The 27297-nt window shown below is 35.8% G+C and overlaps 1 protein-coding gene across 2 annotated transcripts in view; it reads right to left on the bottom strand.

The window, feature by feature from the left end:
- The window catches only part of CDH7 (cadherin 7), a 90250-nt gene that overhangs the window by 7172 nt on the left and 55781 nt on the right, over positions 1 to 27297 (bottom strand). Inside the window, exons 7-11 of one of the 2 annotated variants that reach the window (XM_064657502.1) lie at positions 17693 to 17946; positions 13835 to 13971; positions 11815 to 11936; positions 10330 to 10447; positions 8063 to 8314 (exon numbers count right to left, since the gene is read on the bottom strand). In XM_064657502.1, coding sequence (XP_064513572.1) covers positions 8063 to 8314; positions 10330 to 10447; positions 11815 to 11936; positions 13835 to 13971; positions 17693 to 17946 — 883 coding nt within the window. The remainder of the gene's footprint in view (positions 1 to 8062; positions 8315 to 10329; positions 10448 to 11814; positions 11937 to 13834; positions 13972 to 17692; positions 17947 to 27297) is intronic. The other variant, XM_064657511.1, reaches the window with a different exon arrangement.

Raw genomic sequence — 27297 nt, 5'->3', positions numbered from 1 at the left:
AAGTATATGACCAATCTCTGCTGAACAAAAATGAAGTCGAAAAATTATAGATTGGAAAAAACTGTGCAGCAATGTATAAAATGAGATTGTCTTAGCTCATGGATTAAAAGCACATCTATAAAAGATCTCGCTTTCCTGAAAAGTGCAAAGTTCGGCACTTGAGGTTTATGAATTACATCTAATGAGAATTGCTAGGGCTGGAGTTTATTGGATGAACCAGTGCTAGAAATGTAAATGGTTATTTAATTTTAATCCTTAAAGTTTCTTTCAACTTGCAAGCTCATGCTAAACTGCAGTGACAGCCAAAAGCACTGGGAGAAACTAGCTCAAGGCTCCTCATGTTCAAATACAGTTTTGGTAAAGAAACATCAGAAGTTCTTGGTAAGGAAACGTGCTGACACACAAAACATGGAACCAATAATATGAATATTGCACCCATCTGTGGGACATGATGGAGTGTGAATCATCCTCCTAGAAAATAATTATACTATATTGTAGCATCTGGATAACATTTGCTGAGTTAATGATACTCCTAGAAAATAGCAGGCATCACTATGACTGTAAAAATAACAGTACATTGAAAAGTGTCATTCCACATTCAATTAATCTGTTCTGCTTTTATGTTTATTTTTAATGTTAAGATTATGTTATTATATGCATTCATAAGGTTTTCAATCTTTACGTACAGCTTTTTGATATGCCAATTAAATGCTGTAGAAACATCTGGAAAAGCAAAAACTAAAAGGTAATATAGATAAAATTGAGCCTGAGATTCCCTAGGTAGTCTCAAGAGTGGCCTCCATAAATTGCATGATCACACAGAATCATGTAATATGCCAAGGTGGAAGGGACCCACAAGGATCATCGAGTCCAACCCTTAACCCTGTACAGGACTATTCCCTTGTGCCCAAGAGTATTGTTGAAGGGCTTCTTGAACTCTGTCAGGCTTGGTACTGTGACCACTTCCCTGAGGAGCCTGTTCCAGTGCCCAAACACCCTCTGCTTGAAGAACCTTTTATCTAATACTGAACCTTAACCTCCCCTGACACAACTTCAGGCCATTCCCCCAGGTCCTGCCACTGGTCACCACAGAGAAGAGATGAGTGTCTGCCCCTCCTCTTCCCCTCAAGAGGAAGTTGTAGACTGTGATGAAGTCTCCTCTCAGTGTTTTCTTTTCTCCAGGCTGAACAGACCAAGTGATCTCAGCTGCTCCTCATATAGCTTCCCTTCAAGGTCCTTCACTATCTTTGTTGCCCTTCTTTGGACACTCTCTAAGAGTTTAATATCTTTCTTATATTGTGGTCCCCCAAACTGCACACAATATTTAAGGTGAGGTTGCACCAGTGCAGAGCAGAGCAGGACAATCCCCTCCCTTGACCGGCTGGTGATGCTTTGCCTGATGCCCCCAGGACACAGTCGGCCCTCCTGGCTGCCAGAGCGCTGCTGACTCATATTCAACTTGCCATTGACCAGGACCCACAGGTCCCTTTCTGTGGCACTGTTTTCCAGCATCTCATTTCCCAGTCTGTACGAACACCCAGGGTTGCTCCATCCCAGGTGCAGAATGAGGCACTTTCCCCTATTGAACTTCATATGGTTGGTGAGTGCCCAGTCCTGTAATTTGTCGAGGTCTCTCTGCAGGGCCTCTCTGCCATTGAGGGAGTCAACAACTCCTGCCAATTTTGTATCATCTCCAAACTTGCTTAGTATCCCTTCCAGTCCTGTGTCCAAGTCATTTATGAAGATGTTGAAGAGAACAGAGTCTAAGACGGAGCCCTGTGGAACCCCACTAGTGACAGGTCACCAATCTGATGTTATTCCATTCACTATTGCCCTCTGTGCTCAACCTGTGAGCCAACTGCTCTACCACCATATGATGTGTTTATTCAGCTGTGTGATGGACATTTTGTCCAGAAGGATCTTGTGAGAGACAGTATTGAAATCTTTACTGAAATCCAAAAACAGGCTTCCCTTGATCAACTAGGTGGGTTATCTTGTCATAAAAGAAAATCAGGTTCAATAAGCAGGACTTTCCTCTCATGAAGCTGTGCTGTCTGTGACCAACGGCTGTGCTATCTTTCAAGTTGGACTACCTTTCTTGAAAGCCTTTCTTTTCATGGAGGAATTTTTAAAATCAGTACCAATCCAGTCATTTTGAGGAATGATTTAATACTAGGATCACTCGGCTAGAATGAACCAGTCATTTGTACACGTAAAAAAGCTGTATCTCGTAAGTGTACAGATATCATGGTACTACTCGGAATTGGTTAAAGTTGGAAATGATTTTCTGTATTATTTTTATTTTCCTTTAGAGCAACACGCCTAAAAATAGAATTGAACAAGGTGGGTTTTTTCCCTAAACTTTTTGACAAATATATTGACAGCAATCTTTTGTTTTTTCAGTAGCTACCAGGTGCACACCTAATGATCCATCTACTAAGAGATTTGTTGTGACTATATTACTGCATAATCAGCATCTTTCACTTTTTTTGCCACTGGCAACTACCTGATTCATGCTTTATGTATTTAATTCAGAAGTCAGTAGTTTGGGGCATTTTACTTTGAACAATATTTACATAAGCAGTCTAATAATATAAGATATTGACCTTTAAAGTGGCTTTTATGAAATTTCAAAACATTCTGATATTTGTATAATACAAATTAAACTGTAAATTATACAGCAGAGAACATAAAAGTGTTATCAGAGACAACTGCACTCCACTCTTAATGCTTTTCCTTATTGTAAAAGATATATTTTAAAGTTCGAGATAAATTAGCTTCCTCACAATAAAAATATATATTTAAACCAAGATTTCTATTGACATAACTTATTATTATTTTTAACATTTATTGGCAAAATTATACTGCCATATAATTAAACAGCTAATCATTTATTTTACTCAAGTGTAAATACATTTTCACTCCATTGTCCCTCTTAACATACTTTATGCTGAAACTTAAAGACCTGCTAATAAGTGTAAAATATGAAACTTAGTAGGAAAGTCTGCCTAAAGGTACAGTAAAAATCAAGATTCAATGAATTTTTTATATAGTATTCTTTCTACCTCTCACACTTGCTTGAAGCCAAGAAAAATATGGAGTCTTTCTAAAGGTTAAATATTTTAGCATTTAGATGACTATACAAAATCATTAATTTCTAGCCTTTCCAACAGCTATGAACAATAAAGTTTAACCTCTAAATGAACAAAGCTTTAGCTGCATTGCAGGAGCTGCAGAGATGAAAACAAGCCCTAAACGATTTTCACTAATATCTAAATCAAATGCAAATGTTTTTAAAGTTTATTCATCTCTCATTAAGTCATAGTAGGAGTTTTTACCTACATGTATGACAAAAGCAGAGATTAGGTCAGTAATTAGTGACTGGCTGAACTTCTAAAAACCTAATTTCATGATTTTTAGAGAAAAAATAGTTAAGTGGAAAAGCTTTAGGCACACTGAGGGCACTAATTTGGCTCCATACTGGTACAACAAACTCATGCTAAAGAGATGAAATGACAATACTGATTTCATATGTGATACAACAAATAAACAGCAATCGATATTAGAAACAACTAAAGACTTAATAACCAGAATTAGCAAAGATAGATCTCAACTAACCTTTTATTTCTTCTGATATACCTGAATTGTTGGAAATATTGATTTTGTTTAACAGGTACGATAGCCAAGAAAAAAAAGTAATTTGTCTTTATATTAGCTGTGGTAATACACAGTTTTATCCTTATGTCAGTATAAACTTAACTCTAATATTGGTAGTTTCAGTTCACCTAAATCAGTCTTTAACAAACACCTTTGAATACAGGAGTGGATTTTTGCTTTGCCATTTTGCAGTGTGATTTATGGAATAATCATTGAATTTCCACTTTGGCATGATCTGGTAAAAAGTCAGGTTTAGGTCACCTGAACATATTTCTCTATTTTAGTGTTAATCTTTCCTCTTGTACTCAAGGCAACTGCAACATAATTGTAAGGAAGCCATAAAAGTCATGAGACAACCTGAGGGAGAAGACGACATGCAGAGCTATACAGTAAGGAATAGAGCTAAATCACAAGTGTTACTACGCTTTGTATACACTACACCCCTAAGCCTGGCATTTACTATAGCAGTAAGATACATCAGCTGCAAATAGATGTGCACATTGGTTTATGCCTTAGGTGTGCCACGATTCATAAAGCTCATGATTGGAGATCCTCAGCCATCTAAGCAGCACACTAATAAACTATTTAGTTATACCTTGCAGTTGCCACTACAGTCAGATGAGATTTGAGGATTACTGAGGCCAAGACTCAGGAAACCTGAATTTAATTCCCAGTTAACAAGCTTCGTCCGTAACTGTTGTTTAATCAGTTTGGACTGATATTTGCAAAGTGACTGTGACCTTTAAATGCCCACACTCAGTGACCCTAATCAGCTTCATAACTTTCAGAAAACAGCTTCTGCATCGCATACTCAACCACCTTCTGAATATATTGCTTTGGGTACCACCAATTATACATTTATCCTGAGTTATACATTTATCACTTTTACAACTGCAAGACCAAAACCCACACATACTACATAGTCACATTTTGTACAGATTTTACCTATTTAGAGAATAAGATACTTATGACTAGTACTGTTTCTTCTTGTTTACAAATCACACAGTTATGTGTGCTGATTTAATTCAGCTCTTGTAGGTATTGTGATAATAATAAAAAATTTGTTGTCTTCAACTAAAAAAAATTATTTAAAGCTGTATTTTGAAGTCAAATCAACATATAATTTAATTATAAACTCTAGTACCACACCAACAGGAGGCTTTCTTCAGTCTTTACAAGTAAATGGATGGTACCAATACATTATATTCAGAAATATGAAAGAAAAAATCATGACAAAGTATTATGCCAATCTAGCTTTCCACTGCTTCCATGCAAAACAAATATTTAACCTCTCAAATACAATTAGGTTATCTACAGGTGAGTATTCTTTTTTTTGTGTGTGATTTTATGTAAGCATTTTATTACAAACACTTGTTTCAAAAGCATTTATTGTGTCCGGAAGATGCTAACTGAAAAACAAATTATCTTGAATTAAATTACCATGTAATTTCCAGAGCAGTCAAAAGATTTGTACTTACTTCTCTAAAAATTGTGTACAGTCCAGAATTAATCAAACTACCTCTTCATATGCTTTTTACAGAACAAATTGCAAGCATATTTTTTTTAGGATTTGGGTTTAATTTTTTTTTTTAATTTTTTTTTCTGCACCACATAGCCTTACTGCATAATTGCAAAGCTGTTTTGAATAATTAAAAAAGTACTGAAACTTTCTTGTGAAATAAAATTTACAATTAAATGTCGATCAGTCAGCATGAGGATAGAAAAAGATTTTGGTAAAATGTTTATAACTTTTTAAAATTATCCTAGTTTGAAAAAGTAGTCTATACCATGTTATACGCAATTATAATGGTGGCTTAAGTAAAAAGAGTAACTCTAAGAAATCCCACTGAGAGAATCTGAGCCTTGGTCAAGACAAACGGTTATTTATTAGACGAACTCATGTATGGGGCAAGAAAACATCACTTATCAAAGTATATCATACTAACTTTAAGAAAATAAGAGCTAGTTGAGAATTCAAGATACTGCTGGCAGAGTGCATGTACTCATTCATTTCATGCAAATATCGTGCCTCCTCTGCTTTACAACCGGCACTCACATTAAGATGACATTGATGAATGTGACTGGATTTGCACTGCATGTTAATCTTGAGTCAGAAAAAGATATTGATCCAGTAGCCTATATCCACTTCTCACTGATAAACTCTTACAAAATACATGCATCCCTTGGTCCCAGTCCTGTAACCACCTGGCAACAGCTGAAGCCTGTTTTTTATGCTGTGCTGGTGGATCTTCAGGATTTTTCTCAGGAATGAATGTGAAGAGCAAAAGGGAAAAAGTAAATTCCTAGCAGTACTAACATGCAGTTGGTTCCAGAAAACATCTTCTAGGAACAAATGATAGAAGAAGAAAGGCTCTGGGACCAGACAAGTAGCAACACTTGACTGTGGTTTCACTGGGCAGCAGTGATGTTTAGGCACTGGCACGTGGCTGGGAACAAAACAGTAGCAGGATACAGTACCAAAATGCAGGACTAAAAGGCATGGTTATCATAGAAATGCAGCCTAAACTGTGCCTGCATCTTTGAACTGTACCCAAAAGGAACAGTTTAGGTTGGAAGTGATAGCGCAGCCCATTATTCAAACACTGTGTTCAGAGAACTTACTCTCAGTTCTTCTTCAAACACTTGTTCAGCACACTCTAAAAATGACTGGAACAAAAGCTCCCATTTCTTCATTTATTGGTTGTATTTGAACCGTGGTGTACTGAGTAGAACCAGCAAGTTATCCACTGGTAACATGCTGTGTCTCCATTCAATGGTCTTCTTTAAGTCATATTCCTTCTATTTAAGGAAAGCTTACAACCAAGACAGGCTGTGTAGTATCTACAGTAGTTTCTTATGTAACCTTCAGAAAGTCCCTTCTTACATATAAGATATGGTGACATTTCATTTTGGGATCAAATGAATTGCTATTCTTACCAAACTTTGGAAAAAAGTTGGACTAAAGATTAAAATAGGTGTTTTTCCACTGATGCTAATGCCAGTTGATAGGAGAGATATTTTCATATCTTTTTGAACTCTACCATTTAGCTTCATGTCCAAATAAAGTTCACATGTGTATATAAATTGCCTAGAAATACTACTAGAAAAATGGCATTTAAAAATGTTCAGTAAAACTTTTGGCAATCAATCCTTTCCATTTCTCCTTAAACCTAAGCCTAACCATGTGTTGAGTGAGATTTAACAGTCTTATGGAGTTAGTGTTTTTTTGCCACACAGATCGAAAACTTTAGAAATGCCACCTCCTATATATAGCTACTGAGTAAGTTGGTCGGGTTCATTGCAGAGGTGGTGATTTTTCTTACTCTGTAAGAAAATATGCAACAGGTTTTTATTTTTGGAGTCCTATAGAAATATTTTTAGCAGAGGGAACATTTCCTTCTAGTGGTTTACAGTGATGTGAATCAGAGTGTGAAGGAAGAGATATCTACACATGGTGGAAATACTGCCATGAACAGAAGTATGGAAAAAAGTTTCTTGATTTGACCTATCCAAATTACTTGGATAATTGGATAATTATCCAGTGACAGATAAAGCATCACTGGGATTATATCAACATAAGGAGACTGTGGTCTTCTCCCTTTCCTTAGGTTGATATGTACAGCCAGGGAATAGAAAAATCTCTTAATGATAACAACATTTAAAAAAAATAATCTTGTGCGTTGGATCGGTACCATTGTTAACACACGAATTTTCAGACAATAAGCAAAACTGCACTTTTGCTCACCTGATCCTTCATCTTTACTCCTTGATTCAACCCTTTACTCTCCCATGTAGTCATTCCATTTAATGACTAGGCAGTAAATGAGTAATGCTAACTAAACTAGGATGTTGACACTGTTCCACTACTTTCCACTCTTTTATGTAGTTGCAGTTCCACTGCTCAACATAAAATTCAACAGTGTTAGCATTTATGGAAGTAACAAAAGATCATTCTGTAGAAGTCAATTAATTATGTTTCTCATCAGTAAATTACATCTGTTGCATGTCTTTTGTTCCACGCAAATCAATAAATGTTTAAAAACAGTTATGCCTATGCAAAAGGGACACACACTGATACTGGTGATAGGGTGAATATGCTAAACCAAGTGCTTCCATACACTGCATTGAGTATCTCTTAAATATTGCATTTGATACAAGTGCTATCTTTTACTATTATTTCTTATATATGTCTGGAGGCTTGACATTGAAAGAAAGTATCTGAAACTGAAAGTCCCAATATAAAGGATTTTTTTGTGGGTCATGGTACAAAATGCTGTTCTTCCTAGAATGTTATCTGTGCTTGTTTACAGAAATCAAGGTGAAGGGACATGTTGAAGCTTATATGCACATATATTTTGCTACTATGGATTGAATGGAAAATAAGGGTAACAGGAAGAAGACGTACCTAGCAGTGTCAAGACACAAGCCAATATTGCTATCAGGGCTCCAGTGCTCAGTCCTGCAGGCAAGATATATGCTTCTGCGTTGCACGTCTGAGCAATACCATCTGCATCACAATCACAGACCCTGATGGTGAGGGTATTAGTGCTACTAAGGGAAGGTGATCCACTGTCCACTATGAATATTGGCAAGTAGAAAACAGACTGTTCCTGTCTTCGAAACCCATTCCTTTTGGTTAATACTGTTGCAGTGTTATCTAGATAAAGGAATAAAAAGACAAATTGTAAAATATGTGACTTTTCTAAAACACAAGCCTATAAATACTATAGTCTTTCACATAAAAACTTTATTGACATATTTATATTATTTCAGCAAGTTTGTCTTTCATGGTCATATATTTTTTGAAGGTGTAGAGGTAGGATCAACTGAGAAATGATATTCGACAAACCAAAAAGATTTCTATTTTCCATGAAAGACTGTTTCAAAATAACAGAGGCCAATCTGGTTTTAGTTAAGCTCACAGTTTCCCACTCTTGATAGACAGCTGAAGATGAAATCATCATAAAAAAGAAAAAAATTATCCTTCAGTGATCAGATTAAATATCTACATACATATTTCAGGTTAATTTACACACATCTATATTAATTATTTAAAGATATAGATATATTAATGAAAGCGATGAAAATCCTAATAGAACAGGTTCTGAAGATCATTAAAATATTTTTTGAATGCAAAAAAAAATCCAGTAAGAGTGCAAATAGAGGTAATAGCGCATGTAGCAAAGATATGCAGTTGTTTTCAGTTTCTTCTAAGAATCAAGATGACTAACACAATCAGCCTAAAATGTACGGTTTGATGCTGCTCTGGGCTGTGTGATTAAAAAGTCCATATATTTAGAAGATATGTGCAAAACTCACTGTGTTCAATATGTATTGACAGTTCCTGCAAGGTATGCAGTTATATCTCCTAGGATGTACCAAAAAGTTTGTTCGTTTGGTCTGTCTATCTATCTGCTTACCTATCAATTTATGGCAAAATACGCAATCACCTCTTCCTATAGCATCATATGAGATATGCATAGAATTAAGTATCATCATTCAATAATATCTAATTATATTAACTATATCTAATATCAAAAGAGGCAACTGCTGTTCTGTCTTGCAACTCCACTGATTTTACTGGCATTGCCCAAATCTATTATTACTTTTTCAAATTATAAATTCTCTGTAAGAGAACTTTCATTAAGTACTTTACAGTACTTGTAATGTCAGATTTCTGAATAGTCTTATTCTAATGCAATTCTATTATTTTGATCATTATTACTATTAGAGTCTTCAGTTTCTAACTGCAAGCAGCTTATATGAAGAAAATTAAGCATTTCAGTAACTACATTGTAAGGTGAGGCAATGAAGACCTGCATGAGAGAACTTTATTAGTTCACGTTATACTTTGTGAATATTATTCAGTCTGGCTCTACAGTGTCCTTTACTCCACCACATCTGTTTTTTCTTATTTTACTAATAGGATGACTTTGTAGCTCTGGTTTAGTACTGATCTATAAAAGAGCAGTGCAAGAGCAATATTGTGTCTATTTAGTTCTATTTGCTTCGGCTAATAGCTAAACTTACTGACACATGCCCAGCTGCTGTACTATGCAGTGAAACTAATGAGGGCACTAATTAGAAATGCGTTCTCAGATATTTTAACTAACTGAAATGTGATGTCAATGGGAGTCTTTGAGGAAACTGTCATAAGAAGTCTGTGCAAATATTGCAGGCAGCATTCATTACCAAAAACATTCTTCAAAAGGGGTTATACTTACTGAAAAGATGTGTTTTTCTTAAAAAAAAAAACCTAAACCAAATCACAAAACCTCTCCATTGACTGTGCACTCCTGTTTTATGCCCTGAGTTATATTAATAAAACATGAATTCCTGGACATTTTTCAGTCACTGCCCCAAGGTAAAATCTAATTTAGATAAAGACCTATAAATACAGGGAAAAAAATGTGAAGAGTGACTGATGAAAAAAAAAAAGAAAGAAAGATTTAAAGATTTGAAGCCACTCTGTTTGGCTCAAGGCTTTAAATGATTCAAAACACAGCTTAATTCCCTTGACAAATAGTCTACAGATAAAATTATTTTCCAGGCTGACTGTAGTTTAATTTATGTCCTTACTAGAACAGAAGTTTATGTAGGTCATAATGAGCATGCTGCATTGAAAATGAAAGGTGTTACTGTTGAATACTTACCGAAATGAAATTTTCTTACCTTTGTTGTCCTGCAGTGTAAAATTGTGGTTATTTGCTGCCTCTGCCGTTAAACTGAAGTAGAACTGATGGCCATTTGGTGGGTCATCTTTATCGATTGCACTAATTTTCTGGATCACCTGTTTTGAAATACATCAGGGTTTCACTGTACATATACATTGAATAACCCCTCTATTACCTATTAAAGTATCAATACTCCCCTGAGTCCCGATCATCTCCATTTTGGTTTTCCAACCTCCTAAGCATGTATAAACAGTACTAAAATTAAAATATGACCTGACTTTTTACTTTATCTGTACCAAATTTATGGGCCAAAGTAATGATCCACAGGGCCTGAGGGAAAGTTAGGTCCTGTCATTCACCAGAGCTACATAGAAGTGAAAGAAGTGTATCTTCTGGATGGCTCTTAATGTAGTTATCTGTGGCTGCAACCAATGCTGTAAACTTTTGCAAGGAAACCATTATGCTTTTGAGCATTTAAATTAATATATATACTTTTTAATATAATGAAAAACAAAAAGGTACATAATAAGTATATTCATATTTTCTGGAATTTCGTTTTTATTATCATTATTTTTTTTTCAATTTTATTTTTTAAAATTCTTACAAAATTTCTAAAACAAATTTCACCATTGCTTAAAATCCATAAAAAATTAATACTCCAATCTAACTGTTCTGACCAGAGCACAGGGAAAACAAACAAGTATAAGAGCACACATACTCTGTGTTTCTCATGAACACAATCTAGTAATTGTAGTGTTTTCCATTAAGAATTTAAATTATAATGTGATCTTGAACTGTTCAATAAACAACACCTGACACAGGAAGGCCAATACATTGGAAGAAGGCACAAAAGTGCAAAGTCTTCCAGGGAATATGTGGGATCTGTGCAGGCACAACATCTACTAGTTTTCTGGGAGAATGAGAGAGAGATAATGAAAATATATATATATTTTGTGAGGTCTTACAAAGTAGAGAGGAAAGCCCAAATATGAGAGACATCAAGGAAAAATAACAACATATAGCTTTAGTTGAATTTAAGACTATTTGGAATATATTTGGGTAACTAAAAACACTAGGAATACACCCCCCTTGCGCAACTGCGTCCTTAAGGTCCCTACTTCCTAAGGGGAATAAAAGTGTATACTCATTTTTGAGGGTAGGCCTTTAGTCTCAAAATAACCTCTGTTATTCTCTCTGCTTTTCACAACAAAATTAGGAGGAAGTATGTGTTTTTAATGTTATTCAAAATTAGGTGACTTCAGCAAAATCTGTCAGTTATACCCGTAAAAAAGACAGAGATTTTAAAAGTGCCTTCAACTAGTAATTTTTACACCTGCATCTTTCTTGCTATTTGCTTGTACTGTGTATATCAGTCTCATTTTTACTGTCAAAAGCTGATTTTTCTTTATCTTAAAGCTGGCAGACTTTCATAATGATTGGCTGCCTATCTGTAAAAATAAACATTAAACCTATCAAGCCATACCTGACCAGGTTGAGCATTTTCACAGACAGTTGTCTCATAGTCCATGGCAAATTCAGGGGCATTGTCATTGATGTCAAGGATAGTAATGGCTACATAACCTCTCCCAATCTGTGCTGGATTCTCTATAGGAAAAACATCCAACAAAACAATCAAGAAGAGCTCTTTGCAAGTTATTCTTTGGGTAAGTATCCTTTTCATTTGCATTCTTCGTTTGTATATACATGTCAAATCAATTATAATCTCCCCATCAAAGACAAAGGAAGCTCTTGGCTTGGTCTTCTGGACCTAGTGGAAACAATGTTTATGTGTTCCTACAACTGCAATTAAACTAAGGTTTTACTCCCAGGGATAAACTGAAAATCTAACTCACTAATCACAGCATTGAATCACATCGTACGGACAGATAACAACAAAATTATGTAAAAGCATCGCCAAGGCATACAGCCAGCCAGAACATCACTATTTATACTGGGAATAGCATGATTATTATGGGTTAAATATTTTTATTTTGCTGCAATTCAGATGGATCAGGCTATTATGAAGTTTTAAACAAGAATTTTATCAGCTATGTGTAACAGAAAAAAAGAGAAGGCTTCATTGCCAAGCAAATCCCAAAACATTTAAAGTGTACAAACAATAAAGTATTTCACTACTGTCATTAACAAGTTTAACACCTTAAATATGAATAATTCATAAACTGATGCACATCTCTAGCTAAAATATGAATACATTCAGGGTCTAAAGTCAAAATTTAAACAGTATATGTGTTTTGAGCTAAGCATAAAGGGCATCAGGGAGTGCAATACTTATTTTGCTTCTCTTGTACCAGAAGTGGTGATGACAGTGTTAGAGCAGGGCAAATTAAAACCTGTACAAAACTTCTACTATGTATCTGTCTCTTTATAGGGTATTGCAAGCACATTTTAGTAAATATTTTAAGTATTTAAAGCAATGCATCCAAATGTAAATCACAAAGTGTTTTTGTCGTTTGTTTTTCTTTTTTATTTCACATGTGAAATACAATTTTGATATCAACGTCTTCCTCTGCTGATCTAAGCTTATTGAAAACCAAGCAGGATATGAACATACATTAAAGCAGTGTAAGGTTTTGCTTTTGCTCTTAGACTCTTGCTTGTGTCAGGTATGTCCCTTGTCTAACTCATCAGTTTTGTTACTACTCAGAAATATTTTTGTTTTCCATTTTGTGCTCCTCGACCCAAATTCTACTGATAGTACAAGAGAAATTCATACAGACACTAAATGATAAATGTAAGTTCTCAGGTTAAACTTAAATTAAGCTCACTGAAAGCAAGAAGAGAAGATTTTTAAAATAGCAGGCCAGAGAACTTATTATCACAGTCCAACAGAGTACTAATAAGGATGAAATTTGAAGAAATAAATTCTTTGAATATAAAGGGAAAAATATATTGTTCTCCACTGAATGTATTCAAAGCTGAACAAGTTTAGATTTAAACTTGCATTAGCAGAATTCTTGTATGCATTTGAAGGGCTATATTCTCTAACACTTCATCTTACACCAGAAAAAATACCGAGTCCAAAATAACCTCTGCAGTGGTACTTTAGAGTCAGGAAAATTAAACCACATAAGCATTCACATCCCCTTTCCTTCATGCCTTCTAAGAATGCTGTGGTTGACCAACAGTAATCAGCTCTGAGTGCCCTCACTAAGATTGGGTAACTGCTGTCCTCTATATTCCATATCACCTTTCCTGTAATGACACTTGGTCTGAGACTGCTGACTTAACATATTTCATCTTCCTTTGTACTTGTTTTTCAGAAGTCAAAAGAATACACAAGGTGTGAAGCACAAGAATGAGCAAATCCCTAAAGTGTTATATTTTTCAATTTTTACCATATAGATTTCTTTTGCATTGAGTAATTAGCTATTTTTATCTGCCATGGTTTGAAACTCTCAGAATTTCTCTCAATGCAGCTCATCACAACGAAGCCTAAAGTTTTACACATAAACAGTCAATAAAATCTTTCAATTGATACTTACGACTTTCCATGGCCAAAACTGTGATGTTATGAATAGCATTAGTTTCCCTGTCCAAAGATTTAGCAGTCGTAATGACTCCACTGTTGGCATCAATATTGAAATACCTCTCCAGGTCTGTGTTTCGATCTATCGAATACCTAGGTAAAGGATAAAAGAAAACCTTTTATTTATGTTCAAGTAGAGCTTGTAAAAATATTTCACTGATTTTTTATTTGAGGGAAAGTGTTTCTCCTGTTTCCCTAGTTTGACATTGTTCACTCCAGTTTCTCTGGGGCATTGAGGGAAGCAAAGCCATCTGCAAAGGTGAGAGTTCCACAGTGACCTGTGCTGACAGTGGCAGGCTCCACTCCCACAGTGTCCTATTAAGTGAGGTGAGACGTACTCCTCTGTCTTTTCTTTCTTCCTCTACTGTAAGGCAAACTCAGGAATTAATGAAATAGCATCCTCCTGAAAACCAGATTAGGAGAAAGTGAGTTGGAAGTTTGCTACAAGGCTGTACCAGCTGAACACTAATCCCATGGGAACTGGTAGTCTGAGCACAGAGCTTTCTGTCACCAGCAGAAGAGCCCCTGAGTCACCCAGAGCTGAACGGGCAGAGGGAAAAAAGAAAGATGATGCAGAACAGGGTCAAGGGATTACATGTCATCACTGTCAGCTCCCGATGCTTTACTGTCATTAGACAAACACAGGCTCATGCCCTTAACTCTTTGGTTCAACATATCTTTACTTCCCAATTTGTTTTAGGAAGGGCAAATGAGATCCTTAGCAAACAGAATATAGCATAAGAGAAAAGGTCAAAAAATGCCTGTGGGTGATTTGCTTACAAACTTTTTGAGAGAAAGGGACAGTTATTAGGCAGATTTAGATTTACAACTGGAATACTCTCAACATTCGATTTAATATTTGGTCAGATTCTTGCACTCTCATTTAGGTTAAGTATGTACTCCAGAGCACTTCCCTACACTCAAGATGAGTTAAAATGTCTGAATCAGATCAAGTGTGATCATTACAATTACTGTCACACTGATGATATATTAAATTATTGATATAACAGTAACCAAATCATTTGAATGACGTGGCAAGGAAGAATTATGGACGACAGATAAAAAACGGGACTTCCTAGATATAATGATCTCATGAAACTATTTGTTTTGTTCTGTGTTGTAATATACTAGCTTTTTCTTTGTTGTGCTACTGTTGAGCAGAGACTTGTTACACAATTAGAATTGTTTTACTGTATTATATCTCAGTAAAAGAGAGAATAAAGAGAGGAACCATAACAGCAGGTTTTGTGGATCACGGCTTTCCCTCTTTCACTATTTTTTCTTCTTTCATTTTACATTAACTGCAGGTCGTTTTCACTTAATTTCGTGCCAGCACTGTTGTTTATTTGGTCAGCACTGCTCTACAGCTGTTTTGTGGCTGGCAAGTTTCCCCATGAGACTGTGCCTGTCATCTCTGCTATGTAGTCACTCTTGGCAGCTGGGACTCAATCTCCTGCCAGCCCTTAGATTTTACAATTATTGACACTATCACTGTGCAACTTGAAGAGTCAAAGACTTTTCTTTAAAAAATAGTAAAGAAAGGGAAGGAGAAGGAGGAGAATGAGGAGATGGAGAGGTGAGAAAGACAAAAATAGAAAATAAAGGAAGAAAGCAATAAAAAGGAGGGAGGGAGAGGGAAAGCAAACAAGTTACATAAATTGGATGACAGATTCTTATGAAACAAGAAGAAAAATAATTTTTATGCATCAGAAGCAAGTGGTTTTCCTTAACTTATTTACAAGTATTGTATCCATGCTCAAATTCTAAAAAAAATATTTTAAATACTTTTAATCCTTTAATTCCTTGCAGCCATTAATACTTGAAAATCTTTGAGCTTCAGGAGTTTTAAATCCTTTATCTAAGCTAGTTCAAACATCAATAGTTCTCTGGTCCATACGAGATAACCTCTTATTTCCAAAACATGTATTATGTTTCCCAACCCCCAGTATTGTCAAGGTTTTGTATCTGATTTTGTAATTTCAACATTTTCTGAATTATAACAAATCTAATTTTTAATCAGTATGAATATAGTCAAACATGTGGAAGTTGGAATAGTTATTTATAGATTATAATTTAAACTTCTTAAACAGATCCTGAAAAGTTTTATGCATTAATCCTCCTTAACACATTCCAATTTTAGGTGAATCTGGCTCTGATGTATCATAGCAGATGCAGAACAGCTTTAAATTATGTGGTCTTTCAGAACCTTCAACAATGTATGTAGCAGGTTCACAAGCATATAGATAAATCCTCACTACTTTTCTTTTCCCTCCCCTTCAAATGCCAAAAAACTTTGAAGTAGAAGAAATCTTCAGGATGTTAGTTACACTGATGATGTAACAATTTTTTATGCTGGAATTGTAAAAATTAACCAGATCAAGACAAATAAACTCATTTTTATGTTTACACAGGAGTCAAAAGTATTCTGAGCACGGCCTGCATTAATGGAACTATGTTTAATCCTATTCTAAATGACTCTGCTAAATCATACTATACATCAGATGATAACATCAGTGCCAGAAAACAGTGTCACAGCAAAGGAAGAGCTCAGCAAAGATAAATTTCACAAGTAAAAACATGCCAAGCATCCATCTAGGACTTGTTTATACATTATAGGAATCAGCTATTTTCAATATGTTGCAAGTATATAATGAAATAGAGAGAACATGTGCATCATCTCTAGGAGTGAAACATATGCTTTATTTTTGCAACTTAAAATGCTACTGTAGAAATTAGAGAGCTCCTCTAAAGTCCCAAGTTCATTTTCAATGCATGAAAGTAAAAACCAAAATAGGTGACACTCAAACAAGTACTGTACCTGCAAAGGCCTCTCCTATGTATGCCCTAAGCGAACAACAATAACAAATGAAACTAAGTACTAACTTCTAATTGTGTATGCATTTCTCCTCCTCCTGCAGATGTTTAAATTAACAAAACTCCTGAGTCATAACCACTACTCTTGAGACCCTTTGCATGTTCCTTTGAGAATTAATATTATTACTCTGCATAAGAAAAATAACAAGTAGCTCATTAGTGATTTAACTTAGGTGGTGAGTCTTTATCCTTGAGCTTTGACCTTAGATACAAGAAAACATGATCCTGGACATTATATTGTGGAAAACTTGCAGGTTCTTCACACACTGAAGACAAAGAAAGAGGGCCTTGACAGTTCATGCATCTCTAATGATTGTATCTCTTCCCATTCGAATGGAAGATATTTGGCTCCAGTAAAATTAACAAACGAAAATATTATTGTCTTTAGCCATCCTGACTAGCACAACATGCATCTTGTCCTATCCACTTCTCTAATGGAAAGAGTTTTTACTAATGTTTCCTTCTGTGGGACCTCAGCTCCAGTTTACCATGTGGGAGTCTATGTCCTATTATGTTCTTATTTCTAGTGCACGCACAATCATTATTCACACACACATGCGCACACATATAGACATACATGTGTATCATAATTTTTGATCTTGGTTGATTTAAGAGAACATTACTCCTTAAAGATAATAATAGGCTTTTCCTAACTTTAGGGAAAAATAAATATGAGCAATATTTTGAGGGTTTTTTCCCTTGGAATCCTGAAACTATATCTTCTCTTCTTTGTTTCACAAAGATTTAAATACATATTTTTTTCAAAGGTTCTGTAGTTCAGAATATAAAAGTCCAAACCATGCAAACTCGCAGAAAACCTCAATCTCCCTCTCTAAGGGAACAAAGTTTACTAATTGATTCAGTGTAACCAAAGACCCTCCCACCACAAAATGAACAACTTCAATACAAAGGCTAAATAAATAAGACATCTTACAATTACCTGACAGGACTATTTGAGGCATCTGGATCATGGGCTGCTACAGTTCCAATGATAGTGCCAACCTTTGCTGCTTCAGACACCACCATGGAGTACAAACGTGAAGTAAACACAGGTGGCTCATCAACATCTTCTACAATTATCTTCACTGTTGTCATGTCACTGAAGGGTCCCAGACTCAGGAAACGAGGATCAATATGCATATTGGCTGCTTCTATCCTCAGGGTATAGCTTGTCTTAGCTTCAAAATCCAGCTCCTACGCAGGTAAAGTTGTTTGGAAATTTTATTATCCAGTGAAGTTGACACAAAACTGTTTCACTTACAATTTTAATAAGTACAAAATGAACTTTGCCATTTGTAGACAACCAGCAGTTTCAACTGACAGAGCACAGTTGCTGGCTCATTTTTTAGTTTTCTCAAAACACAATTTGCAGTGTCTCACTAATGAATATTCCCCAATGACTTTACTAACTGTAAAGATAGTTTACCTTGTGAATGAAATAATTCTCTGAAATAATGCCAAACTTTCTATGACTTCTTTGAGGACCAAATTCTCACCTTTATTTCACCAGTGTGAATGAACACTTTGTTTTGTCTTTTTAATATTTTATCTAAGATCATGGTAAATACTACGTGCCACAGTACCCAGACATAAGAACTCAATATAATATTCACAGGTTATTTACAGGTGAAAGCATCTTGTTCAGAAAACTGTAGGTAAGATTTTTTTTGGTTTTGGGGTTTTGGGGTTTTTTTTTGCATAGTATTGGGATTAACTAAATAATTGTTACTCCAAGCTCTGTATAAATTTGTGTAGAAAATATGGCAATTGCTTAAATGACATTGCTTATAAACTTTTTATATAAGCTAATAATACTTTGTATTGAGATGCATCCTGAAGATTGTTCTCTTTTGTTTTGCTTCTTAAGCAAAATGCACATTATTTTTTTACACCTTCCTTCTGCATTAATTTTCTTTAATTAAATTTGTCCTAGTTAGAACAGCTGGGACCAGTTCATCACTGTATGGGTGTAACCCAAAACTGTGTATTCTATAGCCTTCCATGCCATTTCCCAGAAAGTGTTATCAATAGACTATTTACACCCTCTGCCCAGAGCAGCCTGACTCCTCAGGCTATAAACTGGGTGTTAAGAGGCCTGCGAGATAGGAGGATGTTCCTGTCCTCACATCCATTGTGGAACTCCCCACCCTGAGGGAGGTACTGGGCATTCCTGCCTGAACTGGAGAATATGTAATCTTGGGGTCTTGGGACTTTTTTAACCACTCGTGGGATCCAGAGGAAGACTGCAGACCACCACTCTCAACCAGACTGCAACCACCACTCTTGACTGGACTGCAAACACCACTCTCCACCAGACTGCAACAGCACTCTCACCAACAGGTTTTCCCCTCTCCTTTTACTTTGGACTCAGGGGGGCCAAAGAACACCACTCTGTTCATGCCCCAGGGTGCTGGGTTATACATTTGGGTTTTGTGGGTTAAAACCAATTGTTTGTCTGTATAATCGTACCTATTGCATTATTTTATTAAATTGTTATTCTGACTTACAATCTCTCTTTTGAGTTCATTTCTCCTGCCGGTTTACCTTTAAACCAGCAAAAAATTACAGTTTCTTTTCAAATAAATACTGCATTAGAATCAAAAATTACCCTAAAACTAGAGAGATATCTGCAATCTGGAGGACAGTCTCATAAAGAAAATTATTTTAGAGGCAAAAAATCATCTTAGCTCACAAGCAATTACTGAAAGAAAGCATCAAGTTAATGTTACAACCATTTACCCTATATCTATACTCTTAGTTTGTCAGCTTGCACCAATATTCAGCTAACTGTTCCTTTTCAATTCCAAGTTTAATCATTAAGAACAGCAGCAAAAGACCCAAACACTTCTAAAGCTGCAGTCTGGTTACTCAACTATAATTCCAAGTCTATAAAACAGATTAAAAATGGTTTTCTGCAGTTCTGCTACTGAATACATCAGAGGGATCTGAGATGTGCTTGCAAATTAATCTGCCAGCATCTGCAAAACATTCCAGTATTCACTCAAAGGAGCAGCAGAGGTGAAACATACATCTGTTGACCTACAAGGACCTACATTCTCCATCAAGTTACAGTAGGATAAATCCCAAATGAGCATCCTAAAGTCAGAGATAATGCTGATGCTATAATACAGCTGTAAACAGTCTAGATTTAAATATGAAAAATGAACTGCAGCACATCATACTCAGAAAGGCACTGAACTTTTACAAACTCTGTGTGGCAGCAAAAGGCTTCTCTGAATGGGAATACATGTGATCCTCACATTATGCAACTGCTTACTTCTTGCATTGAATCACATCTGTAGTATCCATAGCTCTCTAAAACAGATATGCCATAAAAGAAAGTTTGTCTGCATACTGGTCACTATACTGGATACAATTAGTATTTATTACTAAAGCGTGTTTAATATTTTTTTATTTTCACTCTGGTTTTGTATTTAAAGTACAATATATATGTTATGAAACAAACCCCATTGCCAAATGTAATGTGATGTTAGGATGATGAAAAATGTCTCAGAAACTATATTCTGTAGTGATAACAATTGATAACTGATATGACCAGACGAGCAGCGAGGTTAAAGAGAAGATGACCAAGCAGACAAATATCTTAAGACTCCACGTTTTCCCATAAAAGCAAACTATTAACTAAAGAAATGATAACCTGAAAAATGTCAAAGACAAAAGGCCAATATTTAAAAGGCCAAGATTTAAAAAAGAAACCACTCATCCCTCAAAAAACCCCCAAACCGCCAAGCCTTTAGCAAACAGTATATTTTCAGTCAGAAAGTACAAAAGTATGTAGTGGAGAAGGGAAAGCTAATTTATTCTCATTAATCAGTGATATCTGCTGAAATTGAGTGATTGAGATTACAGTGATACGTAATTAAACACATGGAAACACATCCTGAGACTGCAGACAAGATATCTCCTTCCGATATACTAATGTCAACAGCACAGTCATTCTAAGTAAAAAAGAATAAGAAAATTCTGTTTTAATAGACAAAGTCATACAGCACAATATAGGTAGCTGGACAAATTATATAACTTCTAATTTTCATAGACTAGCAAAATAATGAAGAAATATTATTTTACTTAATTTTAGATACTTCTATGTTTCTATAATGACTAAAGAAGACTAAATTAGAACTTTATTAACTGAAATAATAAAAATGTAGTTTTTATGTGAATGTTTATCATGAGGGTTGAGATGCACTTTTAAATAATCATATTTCATTCTTGTAATAAAAAAAGAGAACACTCTTCATTTGACTGGATTACAGGAGTTTTAGACAAGTAGGGAATACATGAAAAATACAATTTGATTAGAAAAGTATTTCCTCACAGAGAAGGATGCAAAACTACCAATGGTGTAGATTCATATTCTAAACAGCCTTCCTTAATAAGAGCAGGTTTAATCTTAAACTTAGCTGTATACATCTAAGAAATACACCATGATGTCCTTAGTGTGATTGTACCAAAATTCTTCCAGGAAAAAAATCAACTGGTCTAATTATGAATGCCTGTTTTTCACCAGTCATTAGTAATGGAATATCAGTAATTGGAAGAAGTAAACATCTGCTCTCAGCAACATGTATCCTGCCCTAGGATTTACTCAGATATCTTCTGGTACCCAATGCTGCTGACAATATCCAAAAGCTATAAGGATCCTTGTTAATGAAACATGAATAAAGAAATTAAAAAAATCTAACTTATGTATATACACAGTGGAGAACAGTTGGTGTTTAGAAAAAGGTAAGTATGGATTGGCAAAGGAATTTTACAATATCTAGTGTTATTGTGTTATGCAGTGGCAGTGATATTGTTTTACTTCAGTTCTTTGTAGCAGAACCTGTCTCTTGTGGGGTGTGGCAATGTCTACAAAAGCTACAGTCATCATCTTCAATCTATTTCTACAAGATACACAACCTCAGATCCTGTGGTGAATACAGAGGTATCAGGTTTTAAGGCAGAATATACTCTGGAAAACAAACAGAACCCCTAAGGTATGATTAATATGCAAGAGCTCTTGACCTGGTGGAAATGTTTCAACATTTCTTACATAATATAATTAAGACATTACATGCTACAAACACTAATGAAAGACTGAGAAAGTGAACTGAAAAGATTTTTAATTCTTCTTATCTAATTATCACTGACATCTGTTAACAGACAGCATTATTTAACTGGCCTTCGGATCATGCCTTTATTATTTCCTGCTATAAAAAAAGGCACAGGATTCCAATAATGGAACACCAGCTTAACTGACTGCAAATCACTACATCAGTGCTGAAGGTTAAATGGACGATGTATACTTCAGTCCTTCAGTACAGTGAATAGAGCTTGACGGCTTCATTAATATCTGTGCATTAATATTATCTGATTGGATCTTGTGCAGGATCCATTAATCTTTCCCTTTGTGAACTCTGTTGGTTTTATTAGTTTTTCCTTTTAAGGGGTAAGAATTTTATACTCTCTAAAGAAAATTACAAAACAAGTCTTCTATATTACAGAGGCTGAATATGAAGTTATAAGTCATGGAAAGCTCATTTTTGTAATTTTCATTTTTATTTAATGGTAACTTTGTAATAAGGTACTTTTTAGGGGTGAAAATCACATTTTTAAGCTCAGTTGAAGTTTTATATTGAAAACTGCAGTACATCAAACAAATGCACACCATCTCTCAAAGGAACCATGGAAGCCTCATGTTCTTACATTGTAAACTCTGATACAGAATTGAAAGAAAAATTTCCAGCAGGAAAAAATGTTAACAGTAATGGAAAGATAGCTTTTCACTCAAAAGCTTATGCACAAACCCTCTCCCCTCCCATTTTATAATTGCCAGTATTGCTTTTAGAATGAACTCAGGTTTTAAAATAATCTCTTAGCAGTCACTGTCTATCAGAAAGTACTTTGCAACACTATTTTCACATCTTTTCCTTTAACATTCAAATTGGTTGGTGATATTGGTGGTTGGGCTGTGCACTGGGGGGAGAAATGAAGGCAAAGTGAGCAAGAACTGTACCATGGGAAATCTTAATGCTTGTCACTTGCTGCAGCAAGACATTACATTCCTCTCTCTACAGAGTCTTCAGGCTTTTTTTGATCTTTTTTTTCCTCTTAAGTCCACTAAAATCTCTCCATAGACTTCCAAATGACTTGAATCAGGTTTCATAACATTTCAAAAAGTCACATATGATACATAAAATAAAAATATATCTTACAGCCTATTTTATTACTAAATTACCATTGCTACTTTAAGCACCAAGTATTTGATAAAGTTGTAGGTGGATAAAGAGCATCAGGTTTTTTATCTTAAGATGCTTTGCTACTAAGCTATTTCTATTACTGAAGTCTAACCATAGCCTGCAACTTTGCGAATAAAGGGAAATCTGTACTTATATGACGTCCTTTTTAGTATACTATTCTTAGGAACAGTGCTTTGGAAACCACAAAAAATAAGGTTTTGTGTATGCAGTTTGCTTAGAAAGTGAAACCAAGACTCCATTCATGTGTATTACGATCAGAATTCTGTGAACAGTCAAATTCACTTCAAAATTGTACACACGTAGGTTTGCATGGATACTTCAGAATTTGTTGTATTGAATGACTGAATCATCATTCACTTCCATAAATGTTTCTTCAATTCTAAGATTGCTACTGCAGAGACAAATCTAACACATTTTTTGAAACTCCAATATATGCAGAAAAATTACACATTTTCTCCAAACAGCCTCACCACTGTGAAATCGAGCTATGCAAATTATGTGAGTCCTTTACTAGCAGAGCACTGATAGCAGAGTGTAAATTACAAATGAAACCACAGGAAGGAATTGATCCTACTCTACAGATGGAGAACTGAGTCACAGTGTGAACCGAGAAAAAATTTTCAAACACTTCTAAGAAATACAAATGCCCGATTCCTTTTCAAAACCTGTACAATACTTCTTTTGGGATATTTTGTTTCTTGATCTTTTTCTGCAAAGGTCACTTAAGATGGATATTTTCCTTAATCAAGCTTGAAGGTAACTTACACATCTAGTTTAGTTTAACTTCTGAATTGGCAGTCCATGGCTTTCACAGGTGCACTGTTCACTGGGTTCAAAACTGGCTGGCTCGTCAGGCCCAGACAGTGGCAGTGAATGGTGCTACATCCACTTGGTCTCCAGTCACTAGTGGGGTTCCCCAGGGCTCAGTGTTGTGGCCAATCCTGTTTAATATCTTTATAAATAATTTGAATGAGGAGATCGAATGCACCCACAGTAAGTTCATGGATGACACTAAGTTGGGTGGCAGTGTTGATCTACTGGAGGGTAAGGCGACTCTGCAGAGGGACCTGGACAGGGTGGATCAGTGGGCTGAGGTCAATTGTGTGAGGTTCAACAAAGCCAAGTCCTGCACTTGGGTCACAACAACCCCATGCAGCACTACAAGCTTGGGAAAGAATGGCTGGAAAGTGGTCTGGCTTTCCCAAAAATGACCTGGGGTGCTGGTTGACAGCCAGCTGAACATGATCCAGCAGTGTGTCCAGGTGACCTAGAAGGTCACCTGGAGTGGCATCCTGGCTTGTATGAAAAACAGTGTGGCCAGCAGGACCAGGGAAGGGATTGCTGATTGCTCCCCTTTACTCACCACCGGGGTCTGCACCTCAAGTACTGTGTTCAATTTTGGGCATCTCACTATAAGAAAAACATTGAGGTGCTCTCTGGAGCATGTCCAGAGAATGGCAGTGGAGCTGGTGAAGGGTCTAGAGAGTAAGTCATATGAGTACTGGCTAAAGGAGTGGCTGGGGTTGTTCAGCCAGGAGAAGAGGAGGCTCAGAGGAGAACTTATCATTCTCTACAACTACCACAAGCTTGTGACAAGAGAGATTCAGGTTGGACATCATGAAAAGGCTGAGGCTGGACATCATCATCACTGAAAGGGTGGTTAAGCATTGAAACAGGCTGCCCAGGGAGGTTGTAGAGTCACGATCCCTGGAGATGTTCAAGAAACAACTGGATGTGGCACTAGCTGACATGGCTGTGTTTGGTCAAAGGCTGGACTTGATGATCTTTCCCAAGGTTAAGGTCTTTTCCAACCTTAATTATTCTAATGTATGATCTCTATTCTATTCTATTCTATTCTATTCTATTCTATTCTATTCTATTCTATTCTATTCTATTCTATTCTATTCTGTTCTGTTCTGTTCTATTCTGTGATTCATTACAGAGACTGCCTACAGTTTGGAGAATAGCCAAACTCTCACATTATTTCCAACATCAGAATTGTAGCACAAAGTTTGAGTAGATGGCATCTTTAGACTGCTCTGTAAAGGATAAAAATAGAGTTTTCCTCTGTTTCATTTGACAAGTGAAAACTTTTCATTTATTTATTAGTATTTTTAACAAAAGAGAAAGTGAGTAAATAAAATATGGGAAGAATTCCACAGGAACTTGAAACTACTGGGCAACAAATTGTTTGAATATAGTAGGCTACAGGAAAAAAAAAAATTAGCTTTCCCACCACTTTCCCACTCTTCCTTTAAGCTGAAAATATCTCTTATGGGTCCCATTCACTTGTTTATACCAAATTCTGAAGAAAGAAGAAGAAAGACAAGGAAGAAGAAACACAAAGTTTGTCTTCTAGCATTTTTGATATCCTACTGCACCTTGGAAATAGAGTATAGCATCCCAAAAACAACTTAAACCCTTTTATATATTGTCCTAGACACATGCTGGATACATTTTTTTGCATATGAATTCAGTTCATGTATTGCAGAAGAGGGTAGGTTTTGGTTTTTAGTGCAAATAACCAAGTAAATGGTTCAGTAGTGTTTCTGTCATTAGCTTCACTGATCTCACAAAATAAAAATTCTACCCAGACATAACCTGCTGTTATTATATAAGTCATAAATTCATGAAAAAATTAGCCCTTGTCCCAAATATTTTGAAAAAGTTGTATGGGTTTGTTTCTTTGGGAGTTTTATTGTTTTGTTTAGTTTAGAGTGAACTTCAGCAACTTCCTGGAATATGTGAATTTCACATCTCATTCATTTTATCCTAATTCAAAAATCATAACCAGGACAAATGGAAGTAAGGTGTGATGACCATGTGAAAAACAATATAGAAGCAAACACTGTAATGATACAGCATGCATGCTTCTTCGTTGTGCTGCATAAAATAGTACAATCCAATTCTTTACTCCTTGGAAGGATAAAGATCAAGGAGAAAAACACACAGAGAAAGTATTCCTCCCTTGTCTGATTCCATGTGGTCAAGGGAGTTATTGCAAGAGTACCAGACTACAATCAAAAAGTTACTTTGAACTGAGGTTTAGATCAGTAGCTAATATATACTGACACGAGGTAAGAACAGTACTAGCATGTTGAGGAACCTGGAATCCCCAGTTCTTTCATGGCTATAAAAACTATGAGCAGAACTACCAGTACTCTCCAGAAAACAACACTGTAGAAAACAACACTTTTCTCAAAGTGTTGAGAAAAACCCGTTCTCAATAGACTGTGCAAGCCAAAGAGATATCTGGATTTAGCAATGCAGAAGAGATATAAATAAGGAAAGAATACTCTCCTTATATTTCTATGAATATCACTGTGTAGTAGTTTGGTCTAGGCCTTCCTTGGTGACCAATTGGCAACCAAGGAAGGGTCCAGATTTACCCAGTATTCCCTACGATTTTTACGTAAGCCAGGCTATAAGAAGAAAGCAGGAGAGGCCTTCGCTCTCTTTCCTTCCAGTGGCTTGGAGGTGCAGGTTCCCTGCTGTTGAGTCTGTCGTGTTGGGGAGCGAGGCCTGGTAAGGCCTTGTCGACCTTGGGAGACAGAGGTTGCCGGCGATCGTTCCAGAGCGACTCTCGGTTGTCCCAAGGAGAGTAGTGAGATATTTCTTTGCTAACTCTTTTAGTTGCTAGATATTGGGCTACTAATCAGGATATATGTATATATTTTATTCTGGTTTTGTTCCTTTTCCCTTCCCCCTTCCCATTCCCTTGTGAAATTGTATATATATTTCAATTGTATATAACTGTAACATAAGTGTAAATATATTTATATATATATTGCTTTAGCTGTCTCCCTCTCGTTTCGGTTTTTCTTGGTTGGTTTTTTCCCTCTTCTCCCTGAGGTTTTGGGGGGACTTCTTGTGGTAAGGTTTGGAGACTTGGCAGGGAGCCAGCTTCAAACCATATCACCCTGTTAGAGTAAAATCACAATTTTTTTTTTCTGCTGACTTTCGATGTTTTGAAGTCTCTGTGTCATAGGGTGCAGAGAAGAAATGTGTTTATACGTGCATAGAAAACAATCCAAACCAATCCAAAAATTAAACACACCCAAATGTTATTCACCAATTTTGTCACCTTTCAAACCAATACATGTGTAAGTCCATCATAAACAAGTAATCTTGAGATATACTTAATCATGTAACATTTTTATCTTTCTAATGTCACGAAACCTGGTATATCTCTGTTTAAAACCAAATAATTTTCCTACAATTTTTGCTCATTCTTGGGCATTGTCTTTCATATTCCATCCACTTGGAGCGTAAAAAACCTGCT

Source organism: Pseudopipra pipra, chromosome 1 (assembly GCF_036250125.1).
Source record: "Pseudopipra pipra isolate bDixPip1 chromosome 1, bDixPip1.hap1, whole genome shotgun sequence".
In the NCBI taxonomy this organism is placed as follows: Eukaryota; Metazoa; Chordata; class Aves; order Passeriformes; family Pipridae; genus Pseudopipra; species Pseudopipra pipra.
The sequence above is the reverse complement of the archived record's forward strand: the minus strand, read 5'-3'. Positions and strand labels throughout refer to the sequence as shown.